The sequence below is a fragment of the Aulonocara stuartgranti genome (genome assembly GCF_965226115.1).
Source record: "Aulonocara stuartgranti genome assembly, chromosome: 1".
NCBI lineage: Eukaryota > Metazoa > Chordata > Actinopteri > Cichliformes > Cichlidae > Aulonocara > Aulonocara stuartgranti.
Window position 1 is genome coordinate 19,687,989 of NC_138939.1, and position 14,341 is coordinate 19,702,329.

General features: G+C 41.9%; 1 protein-coding gene across 5 annotated transcripts in view; it reads left to right on the forward strand.

Annotated features, from left to right (window-relative positions):
* zfhx3b (zinc finger homeobox 3b) overlaps nucleotides 1-14,341 on the forward strand; it is a 151,249-nt gene that overhangs the window by 90,576 nt on the left and 46,332 nt on the right. For all 5 annotated transcript variants that reach the window (XM_082555310.1, XM_082555309.1, XM_082555313.1 and 2 more), the window contains exon 5: nucleotides 1,056-1,287. In XM_082555310.1, the coding sequence (XP_082411436.1) occupies nucleotides 1,056-1,287 (232 nt within the window). The remainder of the gene's footprint in view (nucleotides 1-1,055; nucleotides 1,288-14,341) is intronic.

Here is a 14,341-nt window from a genome sequence, read left to right on the forward strand (position 1 = left end):
GGCGCCAATAAGATCAGAGGAAAAAGAGGAAAACTTTTGGTGATTGACATCGATTGCAGCCACAGAAATCCACAGCGAGACTGCAGAGTTTGATATAAGAAACAGCACGTGACAGGCATGACACAAGTAGCCATGCCCGGTCTGGGGCTTTTATTGTAAACATCCAGCAACAATCAGTGTGATGCTTTAGGATAATGGTCAATAACTCTGTTGCTCGCACCAGGTTCAGACATATTGTGTTGGCATTGCATCATTGATTGAGCCATGCAGGAGGTAATTAGACTGGAGCCTGGTGGTGTGACAAGAGATTGTTGTGGCATGGTGTCACTATAGGGTGTTGTGCATGTTGTGACTCTGTGGAGAGTGGGTGAAAGCTGGACCAGGCGTGCTGTGGAGCCTTGGAGGAAGTGCTGGGGTTGACAGGTCAATACTGATGCTGATTTCCTGTCCTCTGAAGGTTGTCGTCCTGTTGTGGAATGTTCCATTTTCCCTCAGTCCCCCTCCTGCCTCACCACCGGCTGGCTTTGCCTCTCTTTTTCTATGAGAGAGTGAGGATTTAACTCACCATGATCAATATTTAGTATGCCATGCGTGAAACAGGCAGATGTTTGGAGTTTCCTTTTCAGAGACGGGAAGCTTCTGTTGAGTGAAGGGGATCAATGCTTCCTTCCGTCTGTGAGGCTGTAGACCCGCGGCTTCTGAAGGGTGGCTGATGCGATTCCTGCCCGCCCTTGGGCCCCTGAGATTTGCGTGCCTCCCAGGCCTCTCCTGTCCTTTTAGCCCACTGATACAGACACTCACGCAGACAAGTGTGCAGTCCAAACAGTTGTCCTGAAGTGGAAGAGGTCTGGATGTTAAACAACAGGGCTGTGATTGGGAATTGATTTGTTCATTTGCCAACTGTGTGAGTGAAAGTGAGTCGGTGGTGCCTAGCCAGCTATCTGCCATCTACAATAACTTCTTTCTCTCTCTCTTTTCCTCTCGATCTCTCTCTTTCCCTGTGTTCCTTTCCATCTCTATCTTTCCCCTCTCTCTCGCTCGTTCGCCTCCCACAGCACCTGCAGCAGCACGAAAACGCGGTGGAGGGTGATGCCTGCTACTACCATTGTGTGCTGTGCAACTACTCGACCAAGGCCAAGCTCAACCTGATCCAGCATGTGCGCTCTATGAAGCACCAACGCAGTGAGAGCCTCAGGAAGCTTCAGCGCTTGCAGAAGGGCCTGCCAGAGGAGGAGGAGGACCTCAGCTCCATCTTTACCATCCGCAAATGCCCTTCTTCAGATACAGGTCAGAACACGCCCCTGGGGCTTGCTTTTAGTGTCTCTTTATGGTACTTTTTTTTCTTACTTTCTTGATGTCTTTGCCTACACATCTGTGTCTTGCACACAATTACGCATTCACATGCTCAATTGAGAATTGTCATTAACAATTTGCATCCACAATTGTTCAAAGGCTTCCCACTTTCACGCAAAATTCCTCATAGACTAAATGTGACCATTAATAGATATGTTTCCAAATTAAATGACTCTTTTTTTTGTTTGCCTTTTTGTTTCATTTGCTCTTAGTTTACTCTGAAATGATGAAGACGCTCAGCCATAACTTATATGCATGGGCACTACACTTGTTTGTACATTTAGACTTTTTTACGCATACAGAACTGTGTGACACAATACTCAACAATAGATGCCAGTACAACTTTAGTCTTCCGTTGTAGTTGTGATCTACTATGCTTTACGTAAAATGTTCCTACTAAGCCAACGTTGTGCAGCGAGAACAGAAGCCATTAAAGACACATTGAGGCAAAACATTAGGACGAAGGCAGGAGGAGCTGAACAACAGGAGCAGATGCAACAAGAAGAAAAACACCCCCCCAAAAAAACACAGACTCCGCCACAACAACAGATGCATGGCTGAAACAAAGTGCCTCAATTGCCCATTTATTATGGACTGATTAGGAAGAGTGAGCTGTGGTCAATTAACACTCTTTCTTAGTAGAGATTTGGTTTTCTAATCACTTTAACTCCTGTGCCCTGACAAAGGGGCTCTATTGTGTGTCCTTCCAAGAGGGAACCATTACTTCCCTCGCACACATACTCGCTGTCTGTGTTATGTAGGAGGAAAAAAAAAAGGCCAGCCTGTGAAGACGCTTTGTTCCAAGGAGGCAGGGATAATGAAGCCAGCAGCCGGGAAATTGCGCAAAAGGCAGTCACAGATCTGAAGCAAATCATTAGAGAACATATTTAGCCGAGCAATTAGGGACAATTAAGCTTTCTGCTCGCTGCACTCCAAATATGTTAATGACTACAGTACAGTGGACAAGCGAACATGCAATGCAAGAGGAAGGGCCATTTAGGTTAAAAGGGGTGGGGGGTTGGGATCTTTTTTCTTCTTCTTTTTTCCAGACAGGAGGAGTTGTTTTGCTCTTTGCAAATAAATGTGTTTTCTGTTTTTCAGTAGATGCAGTGTTTATGATTCGTTTTTTTTTTTTTCTTCGCCTCTTTTAAGCTTTCATGTTTCCGATGCCCGTGTTTGTGCCAGGATGAAGGATCTTAGGTTAGGCAAAGTGTCCTTGCAGCGGGGCTGCGTGTGCACGGTATCATTACATGTACACACACGTCAGCAGTGGTTGCTGCCTTGCAGAGCTTCATCAAATTACAGCAACTCTCACTTACTCAAAAAGACCACTGGTATTTAACAGATTCAAGAATTTAAAAACAAGAACAAGTTTTTTAAAAAGTTGTAGAGTGTGTTTTGGTGACGATGAAGCTTGATTATCGGGATGGACGTTAATGCCATTTCTTGTTATTATTTAGGCTCTAACGTTGTGTAGTATTGTTGTTTAGCTTGTGGGATGTTACTCGTTCTATTCCTTGACAGCTAACCATGTACAAACTAGATCTTTTAGGTGGAAGGCAGTGTGTAAAAACTCAGCATCTTGATCACATTACTACTTTAATGATCAGAGCTCTTTGTCTATAATCGTTAACTCTAAAATTGCTGACTCCACACCCCTCACTTCTGCCGTTTCACACCGCAAAAGCATCAGCTGTGCTGGACCGCCAGCCCCACCTCTCAGCTAGGATTGAGCCATTCCCAGTGTAATATTTAATTTCCTCTTCTTTAGCTCTTCTGTGGCACAGGGCTCTTTTTGTGGTTGAGGCATACTTGCTAAAGTGGTGGAACATTCCCTGGTTTGTTAAAACAAAGTTGCCCCTGGATTTCTGGGTCACCTAGACAGTAATTCCCTCGCCTGCTGCTGTTCTGTGATCCTGCGAGGGCTTTCTCTGCTGGGTTAGGTGCTGGGCTTGTTGCGTTTCTGGGTTTGTTGCCAGAACATATGAAATTTGTCCCACCTCCCCCCTTTCAAACAAAGCAAAAAAATCCCTCAGTTCTGTGATCAAAGACATGCCAGCGTTACACAAAGGTGGGATGCAATGGTAGTCTGGCACAACTCTTACATAATAATTTTTCTTTTGGCTAATTATGTTGAAGTTGCCTGTTAAGTTGCTATGACAGCAGTGCAGTAAATTTAGGCTGCCCTCACATGTGATCTGGAGTGTTTTACAACTTTGCATATCCATGTTCTTTATGAGGATGCAGCAAACACTGACTGCTGGGATTTATTGCCACAAATCTCCTCCGGGCTGAATGTCCAAGGAGAGCAAGGGCAGCAGAAATTAGGTTTCTTTTTAATTAGACTAACACGGGGATAAAAAGCCTGCATTGTTTTAATTCTTGCCCATACTATAAATGTGCTGCTTAGGCATTTTGCTCTGTGGCCCCACCTCCATTTGTCTTCTTTAACCCTTTATGTATGGCGAAACAAAGAAGGTCTCAGAGGGACCCCAACCCCACACAGCTGCCCTGTGTGCAGAGAACAAAGCTCAGCACTGACTTGAACCAGTGCACTACTTTCTTTTTTTTAAGAATAGCAGCTGGCATATTTACATAAAGATAAAATAGAAAAGATACAGGGATGAAACTGAAAACTGAAGATGTTTAAAATTCCCATCAAGTGTTCAGTTATGAAGAGAGTCATAACAGCAAATATATCTTATGATACTACAGAGAAACAGGTGAAACCAAGAGTGGTTTGTAGGTGTTTAGAGTGATTGTTGACAGCTGTCAGTGTAAAGAATCAGGTTGTACAAGTGTCCAGGAGAAGCTAATACACAGAGGAAACTCCCAAACGGATGCAGAGGAATTTGGGGAGCTTGTGTTGGAGAGATATGATGACCCTATTTCTTATGAATGATGTTCACCGGGGCATGTAACTCAGTGACACATTTAGGTTTCTCATTTTTAACAACTAAAATTATTTTTAAGCATAGAGCAAAATGAGATCATGCCTTTTAATAGGGGCAAAATTAAATTGATCTGACGGGTAAATGTCCTTCTGTGCAAGGGGTTAGTGTTTGCTTTAGGTCTGTGCGTGGATGGAAGAGATTCAGAAGAGAGTGTTTTATAAGGGTAAAAAGTGAGTGTTTCTCACTTGTAGAGAGTTTGCAGTGAGTTTATGTATGTGCGTGGTGGAGGCAGAGATGGAAAACAAACGTAGCTGACAGTGTGGATTAGCTCCTGCTGTAAATCTGCTTCAGTCACAGATGGCGGGCCCTTGATCGCTGGGCTGTGACGGCTTGGCTCTCATCGCAGGAGGAAATCCCTGTCTGTGAGCCTAGGAGGCTGAGAAGGAGAAGGCTGGGGCTGGGGCTGGGGCCACCTGGGCAACCACCAGTCATTGTCTCCCGTCTGTTTGGACACAGAGACCTGGGTATTCGAGGGCGAAGACTGGTTTGGGGAGGGGTTATCTCACTTTAACTCTGCGGTTGTTTTCTCTGCCACTTCATAACTGCTTGAAAATGGTACATAAACCTCCGGTTTGGATCAGTGTTACTTTCAATGACCAGTTTGAGAAACTGGGCAGGGAGCTGTGTGCTTTAATAAATGGAAATGAGACAAGAGGATGCATACAAATTACTGCATAATAGTGGTATCCAGTATGAGATCCATTGCTTGTTTCGCTAAAAGGGGTGCACTTTCAGGGTCACACACCTAATAGCAAGGCCCATCCTGACAACAGAGGCATTTCTCTTCCCTCCCCACATGCCTCCCTTTCTACCTCATGCATAATTCTTGAGACAGTCAGAAAACGCTGGAAAATACACAATGGTGTGGAAAATGTTCTGATAGAGCAAAGGTGCTCATATTTTAGGGTTTGCCAAACACTGTGGAGCTCACCTTGAGATTTAATGATGGGAGATAGTGTGTTGACATCCTGTCTGTCAAATTACTACCATGTGTTCAGAATGCATATTACTGATCTTTATATATATATATATGTATATGTTTTTTATAGGATTTTACCATCTACTGCTATCAAACTATAACCATCTTCACATCCAGCGGCGAACTTACTGCTATTAAAGCTACGTAAAATCAGAGGTGAGCCCGGCCACGCTCTGATGGCATGCAATGGCTATGGTCAGAGCTTTTGCTCCCCACAGGCAAGAGCAAAACAGACGGTAGCCATTTCTGGAATGTCCTTCTTTATTCATGCTTGTTAAAATGCAAAGTAAACCTTTCCAGAAACAGGATATTATAGCCCCTAACCACCAGACCCTTTCTACATGCCACATTATGGCCAATCTAAAAGTAAGTTGTATAGACAGACACTGCTGCAATGCGCTTTTAATAAAGGCTGTTATTGCCTGGTGATGCAGAGTGGATATGAGGATGAGGGCTGTGCAGGCCTGGATGAGCAGGGCCCCAGAGGGCCCACAGCTCAGTCAGGCCTCTGTCAGTCGCCTGCCTTCTAATCCCTGTCCGAAGGGCATCTAGGCAGCAAAGGAAATTGTTTGCTGTCTGCAAAACGTGCCAGCAAATTCATAAATGCATTACTGTTCATTTTGAAAATATTACAAAAGACTAGACATTTATTAAAAAGCCAAAATGATGGCTTTATAGATTTTCCAGTTGTATTTTAGAATTCATGACCCTGCTGCTCAAACTAACACAAGGAAGTCCTTTCTTTCCCTGTGCCCCCTGCTTTACAGGCTTGGTATGAATTCATCTCCTGGCTCATCCTGTAATAGCAAATTGACCAGAAAGCCGCAACTCTATTCTGGGATAGGCTGTGAATAAAAATGTCTGGTGACTGAACCATCGTTCGTGTAAATACTAGTTAGCTTTCCCCTCAGGCTGGAAGTTGGGTAAAGTCTGACTCCTGGTGTGCCTCTCGGTCCAATACATCTGGCTTTGTGGCAGCATAAAGTTCAAAGATGAGAGTTTGCATAAAAATTTGATTATCAGAAAAGTGATGAATCCTATTAGGACAGACTGAGTCATGTTAAGACACCAAAAGCAAGTGGCCCTCAAAAGCGCAATACAAACCTTTTAATGAAGCTGTCGCACTGTGAGACTTTCACACATTAGTTCACTTTAGTCCACCTTGTCTGTGCTTTGTATGTTTTGCACCCTGCGTGTTAGTTATGTTACGTGAGTGTAACTATGCGCCAGATTTTATTGTGCAAACTTGCATAACCATAAATGAGCACACACATAGGTGTCCACACTGAAAGTCAGGCAGTGTGGGTGCAAGAGGCTCTCCCTGTCATCAAGCCCATTTTCAGAGCAGGCCGGCAGCACATTATAATATTGGTTTCCCTCTCTCTTGTCATTACCACACACTCTCCTTGAAAGCTGATCCAAAAGATAGACAGTCCATCAGGAGAGAGTCATCTCATTTGTACTTACTAAACGTGTTAATGAGTTCTATTTTCAGGCCTAGAGCCTTTGCTGCTGGATATTGGAGCAGAGGTGACGATCGGTGGTGTGAGGTGCTGGATTGCAGGATCAGAAGGCACTCAAAGGCAGGGGAAGGAGGTAATGCAGTAGCCTCGCTGCCCCTCGTGTCAGTCACACGGAGTGACCACAGCCTCCACAGGGTCTGTCAATCAGAGCTGAGGGCGAGAAGTCTGTGGTTACAGACAGACACACACGAAGGAGGAGGGAATAGATTAGGTGCCAAAGACATAATGGTTGTGATGGGTTTAATTATAGCACCAGTCATGTCGCTGCCATAGGTACATGAGATGAAGGAAAAACAGGTTTACACCCTTTAATGACCAAATTATATGAAGTCTATTTGATCTCTATCTGGCTTTTATAGAGAAATTATTTTTAGTTCTGCCAGAGGTAAATGTGAGATAGCGTAGGTGGATGACTTTTCTAATTAGACCATTTACAAGAAACCCATACGGATAAATAGCATGATTTAACTATTTTAAATGTGATCACAAGCTTTCTTTCATTGTCAAATCTTTTGATGGTAAAGAGCATTTCTCAAGAGATGCATACATAGTTAGTAAAATAACTTTTTGAAATTATTATTATGTTAATACACTGAAAGCAATACAATACAAGCAGGTGTGAAATTAAAGGGGAAAAAACAAATAAAATGAGTGGAGAAACGCAACAAATGCAGACGCTTCCATGCAGCTGCAGAACATAGAACAATTAAGCAATTAGCATCCAATTATGCTTTGTGGTGTATATAACAAAAATAACAAAAATGCAAAACAAACCCCACTGATTCAGGTTTTGTATCGAGATACCAACACAAAAAGATTAAAATGACTTTGTTCATTGATCATTGCTCTGGCAGAAATGGCTGGAGCTTCAGGAGCTTCAGGAGTTTCAGTCACACAGACTGCTCACTGTAGGGACAGCGCATAAATTGACATCTGCATTTAAATCTATGTGAAAGGGATAAGTTAAAAGAATTGTGCACATTCAAAGGCCAAGATGCTTTTGCTTTAGTTAAAAAGAAACACAAAAGCAACTCTCATGAGCAGCTCTTTCTTAGGGGATTGAGTATGTCGATGCAGAACGTTATCAGAGTGTTTGAGCAAGAACAGTCCTTCGACAATAACAGAGAGAGGAATATTAGAATAGGACTGCAGTGTATAAGCCTGTCATTATTAAGATGAATACACATTTGAGTGTTTAGTGGTGCAAACCATTCTCTCTAGAGATCTGGGAACAAAAAGTGATAAGATGAGTCATCCCTTAGCATGTTCTCAATAAGTCTGTAAGTGCATATGTGGAGAGAATGGTATAGGCCTGAATGCTTGACCCATTCAGGGAGGTGATCTGATAGCTCTGCTCTGCTGTAGGTGGCATTTTGCTGCCATGGTTTGGGTCCAGTTATCCCCTTGCAGGAAAGGGTCACTGCAAATCAATAGAAAGTTGTTCTGAGTGATCACACCTTTATCCTGTGATAAAACATTTCTATCCTAATGGGAGTGGTCTCTTCCAGGATGATTCAAAAGTAGTGGTTTTATGAGGATAGAAAAATGGTGCCAGGGCCTTTACGGTGACCAGACGTAGCTGAACACATGTTGGAGGTTTTGGATTGATGTGTTGCGCTCCATCCTTCCAGTAATGAATAAACTTGTAGAATCAATACAGGTGGCCCAATAATTTACTACATCTACTACTACTCCTATAATTTTTTTTACCTCTTTGTATATAATAGTTCTAATATTTAAGCTTCTTCCTAAGTTTCCGTTCACACTCCTCACTTAAACTTTCCCCTAAGGCTCGCATTATCGTCTTATACCCAACATTCTTTTGTCTGTGGTATTGATTGCAGTGCTAGTGTAATGCCAGGTAGTTTAGCAACTAGAAGCAATAAATTGTTAAAAACATATATGGCTTCATTTGTTTCTGTGTTTTGGTATCGGGTGAACAGTGCGGCTTGCTGTCAGAATTAGGCTGCTCAATTTGACCATAGGCAGCATCAGAGAGGAAGCTGGGGTAAAGTTTGGGAACTATCGAGTTGAGGCTAGGAAAGTTTTATTTAGCCATTTTTAATAAGGCTGTTTGTGCCCCCCAGAGGGAGCTGGTGGATCAAAGGGCATGATCTGTGCTATGGATGAGCTCACCCTGGGTCCAGCAGAGACGATCAGCCTCGCTGACAGCAAAACAAAACCAGAGAGTGAAGGATGCCCTATCCAACAGCATGTTGCCCTCACACTCTGAAGGCTCCATTAGAATAAAGGCACATGAAACAAAGACTAGCTGAAAGCACAGATGTTGTGATTCATTATCTACTGTCTGATAGATAGGCATGAGTGGCGAACAGAGTGTGCATAATTGTGTGTGTGTGTGTGCACGTTCATGTGTGCAAAACTCATGTTATGTTAGTTACATGTGAAGAAAACATCCTTACAAATAAACCAACATGCAGACTCATACGGGATACACACAAACGCACACATGCATTCATGTTTTGAGTGCATTAGTAAAAAGGGTCCCCTCCAGTGCCTTAACCACATCAACTAAAAGCAGCCAGGCAGATGGCAGCAATGAGAGAAGTGCAGAAATAATTCAATAGTGAACCTTTCTAACCTTTACCTGTGGGCGTGAGCATCAGTCATTGATTCACACTGTGCTTGACAGTACACTACACACCACCTGAGGAGGGGGGGAGAAGGGAGGGAGGGTGGATGAAGAGAAATGGATGAGTTTGATGAAAAAAACAAAAGGATATTATGTGTGGGAGGGAGGCTCTACTGTGTGTGTGTGTGTGTGTGTGTGTGTGTGTGTGTGTGTGTGTGTGTGTGTGTGTGTGTGTGTGTGTGTGTGTGTGTGACATTAGAGGGAACCTTCTACATACGGATATTGGGAATTGTGCTGGATTTGTCTAGTGTGCACAAATATCCCCCTCACCCCTTCCCCTCTGTAGCTGGCTATCGGCAGCAAACAGAAATTCTCACACCACTTTGAGTGTGATACCACCAGTGATGCTGTGGTAAGTTCCCATTGATTACAAAGCACGTTTAGGTCTAGAGCCTCTGGCTGCGTACTTTCAGGTATTTTTCCCAACAGGCCCCAATGCATGAAATAAGATCATGTTTTGAAGAACAATGCGATTGATTAGCAGAACACATACAGAAGAGTGTATGTTAGTGGGTGGTGTCTACTAGCTAAACAATAATTATTCTGTGAGGGCAACATTTGTTAAAGAAAGCTTCTATAGATTTCTCACATCCCAACTCTGCTTAACTAGATGTGAACACCTGCCGAGTACCAATCTGGAACAGAATGCTTTTTGTTTGCCTCAGTCATATTTATGGTGTTCCTCTTCCTCCAATAGATAGCCAGTCCCTCTCAGTTTCTCTTTATCTGCCTGGATATGCTGCTCTGCCACTGTTGTTTTGTGAGTTGGCTGTAGATTTTCTTCCCACTGTCTGGAGCAAAGGATGGAAGAGCAGAGTAATGGATGATAAGAAAGAGATTGTAAATGAAAATCCTGACATATACACAAATAAATACAAATTGGTGAGAAAAGGTTCCACCATGACCCTCGAGATGGAGAAGGAGTTACTGCAACAACAAGATTTCCACTAATTACCAGTTAATCAATGCCTAACAACAACAAATTTCTATATACTGTAATTTGTGCTTAATTACTTACTTCTGGTGGAACTGTCAGTGTTCACCCTGTGACACAGACATGAATAATAAACAAGTTTGCACACTTGTGTCTATTGCTGTCATATTTCACACTTTTTATTTTACCAACTGTAAAAATGGCACAGTGGTAGGAAAAAGTCCGGCACGCTTTTTCTAAGCAAATTATTGGCCTAGTTTTCTCATTTCGTTTACACATAGCCTTCATTTACACGTCGTTTTACGCAGTACTGTTGATAATCTGTACTTTAAAAACTTTGAGACTATGATTTTGGATTAATCTTTTATGTTAAACCAAGTTCTGCTATAGAGAGAGGCAGCTTTTTTCCCTAATATTATATGTGTTCTAGCTTGCAGTAGCACTTTAATACACACGCGTATTAGTCGGTTTGTGCAATGTGTTGCAATTTCTCCACAAATACAAACTGTGTATATTCTAAAATTATTAAGTATATCACCATCGATTTCAAGTGAACATAGCATTCTCTGATGGTGATGTTTCTCCCCCTTATGAAAATACATTGTTCATAAATCCCTGAAGTTATCATTAGTGATCTCAAATCATTATACATATATAGGTGTGTTTTTACAGGACCAATCGATTAATTTTATATGTAAAATAAATGTGTTTGCTAATTACATTTGGCTGAACCTTGACAATTTCAGGACATCTGTGAGTTTTAAGCAATGGTGGTGGGATACTTTATGGATTTACCAACAGAAAGATCAATAGCGGTGTGGTGTCTGTTGTTTCTTGTAATTAGAAATGACCTCATCTATTAGGTTTAGCCTTGTGTGGTTTAACACTTGTCAGAAATGATAATTAAGTATGCTGTTCTATATGTTTAGCCTCTAATGGTGCCTGTAAAGAATAAAACAAAAAACCCATAGTTGATGGATCTGTTCAGTGATACAGATGTTTGTATGGAATAGAATTATAGTACTATTTGCAGCACAATATTGTACTGTTTTTAGATGAATTTCAGGGCTACGCTTCATCAGTTCATTTGTGTTTTTTACCCCAGTTTGTCATCTTTTTAGCAGAAATGCTGAGCAGCAACTATCTCAAGAGTACCTTTATATTCCAATCTGTGGAGAATGGAGGAAACACATCAATCTTTAGTTGCATCTAATCTAAGATCTAGAGAAGAAAGAAATACTTTTATTTTTCAGTGAAAAAATTAAAATGTATAAGCTTGGCAGTGCTTGGTGAGTGAGGTTTTCTGGAAATCGGTCCCTCTCATGTATATGTTGAATATTTCACCTACCTGGGAAACCCGAGATGGGGCGCGTATTTGTGTGTGAGATGTAGAACGGAGAACACAGTGGATGTGTTTGAATCCATGTCACAAGTTGCTGTCAGTCTAACAGATGGGGCCACATTCTGAGGTAGAACGAAGTTAAGGTAGGACAGGGGCCGGTGTAGCAACAGGAATTAGGAAAAATTGACTGCTTTTTGTCATGTTAAACTGGGCAAAAGAATCTAATTGGGTGGGGGAGAGTGAATGGCAATGCCTTTTTTGTTTAAGGGCCCTCTGCGGTCACTTTTCAAGACCATTGTGACTTGCCCACAATAGCATTAGTTTGTGCTCTTGTTCTGAGCTCTTCTTTTCTCTGACTCTTTGCCCTGAGCGCCTGTCCGTTCCACTATGTCTCCATGTTCACTTCTGTGCTCCAGCAATACTCAGGAAGGGGCCCAAAAAGCCATGCCCCCTATCAACACTCTTCACAATCCCCCTACCATCATCTACCATCAACTTCCTCAGCTCTTCTCATCTATCTTCTCTATCCAGACATTTAAAAAGAAAAAGTAGACAAGTGTGCACTGCCCAGAATTTCAGTTTGAGAATGATCAAAATCCATAGCTAAACCAGTTAACAGTCCTGCCGCAAGGTCATTGCAACATCTAAGGAATGATTTGTAGTCATGAAAATACATTTCTTTTCTGACATCATCAGATATTAAGAGACGGTTAGTATTTAAGTTGTTTTTCTTATTCGGCTGCAAATTTGTCTGACTGATTAATCTGTAAATCTTAAAAGTAGTGTAGTTTTGAAAATTCCATTCGGCAGCCAATCAGTGGAGTATACCCGACTACTTATAACGTTTCCTCTCAACCCAGAGTGCTTTTTTCATATTAATATTCCTAAAGATGGGGACCATCTTTAAATTAGTGTTTGAGCCACATTACGACAAAGTGCACTTACCTTTCATGATGCCTAAGAGCAAGCCAGAGCAGTTCTCATGTTGCTTGGTGACCAAACCTGCTACTTATAGCGGATTATAATGTGATAGGTATAAGCGTGCGTGGCCTTGGTGTAATGCAGAAAGTGGATGCAGCTCTATGTGAAGTATTTCTTATGTCATACATCCTGAAGGATATCCAGGTAGGAGATTGAATTAATAAGGCAAGAACTTTGGCTTATAGTATTTTACTAACTCCAGCAAATTCATGTGTAAATTGTATAACAACCAGCCTCAGTATATTTAGTGCACTGTTAATGGCCCTGTGCCTTGCAAAGGTGTAATCATGGTGGTAAAAACCTGGGCCAAGTTACTAACCTAGGAGCAATCTTGTGTGCATTTAAGTGTCCTTTTTTGTTGCAGAGGTCATTCATAACTTGGTCGCACTGTTGATGTACAGTGAGAGATATTGATTGATTAATGCATTAAGTGCTCACAATCCATTAGGTTCTGTGAAAGGGACTGCAGAAAAGACTTCTCTCACTATGTATTTTCACCTCTCCCTGTTGTTCAAAGGGCTCGATTTTTTGCTGGCAAAGTTTAAGGGACAAAAGCCTGAATATCTGCCAAGTAATGCATTTAAAAGAACATTGGTTCTCATAAGTGTCAGTTCAATTACTCTGAAAAGCTTGACAAGGAATTGCTCTTACATTAGCCTTCTGCTCATCCTGACCCAAAAGGAATATGTTGCTTCTCTTCTTCACCTATCGTAAAACAGCATACTACAACATTTAAAAGAAAAAAGATTCACTGTCTTCTGTGTAATTCAAAGAAAGCGAAATGTTTATTTTCAACATCCATTCGCTTCTCCGAAATTATGCTATCTGCCACTTCTCGTTGTTATCACAGTGATTACCATTTAGTTGCGGAGCAGCAACAGACCACAAGTCACATTCAGATGATGAGTAAGACTATTTTCAACCTTGCCACTAGTTTGTACTGATTATGTCAATCTGTTCACTGAATCAGAGTTGATGCAGATCTGCTTTTCCCCCCTCACTAAAACCCTGTACCTTCTTAGGATAGAGTATAAATGAGAGCAAGGGCCGTGCCTGGGGTTTCTTCCTTACTGCTTAGTGACAAGGAATAAGAGACCTTTATCACCCAGGCCTTAAGCAAGTAAGCCTATGAAAGGGGCCTGAGAGTCAGTCATTACCTTAGAAACATGGGCTGCATTAGAGATTCATAACAGTGTGCCATCTCTGCACCTTTCATCTCCACTAGGGCCAGCTCCATTAGGATCTTTTATCTTTGTGCTGATGGCTGCTCTTGATAATGGGGCTGCCGAGAAATCCCAAAAAGTAAAGACTCAACTCTGACACTATCGGCCCTCCTTTTCTTCAAGCAGAGTACATCAGCTTACAGTAGTAGATATATGTGCTTTCATTTGCAGTCACATAACCTGATTTGCTAGATTTCTTTCTTTCTTTCTTCCTTTTTTACACTGTTTTCCTTAGAAAGCTGATATTCCACACTAAAGTTTATTAAATGCTCTGAAACTTCAGCATGCATAGAACTTGCTTTCTCTCTCACGTCCCACCGCCTTTGAAACTACAACATAATGACGGTTACGATGATGCGTGCCTCTGCCACCCATTCAACTGGTAAAACCTTGTAAGGT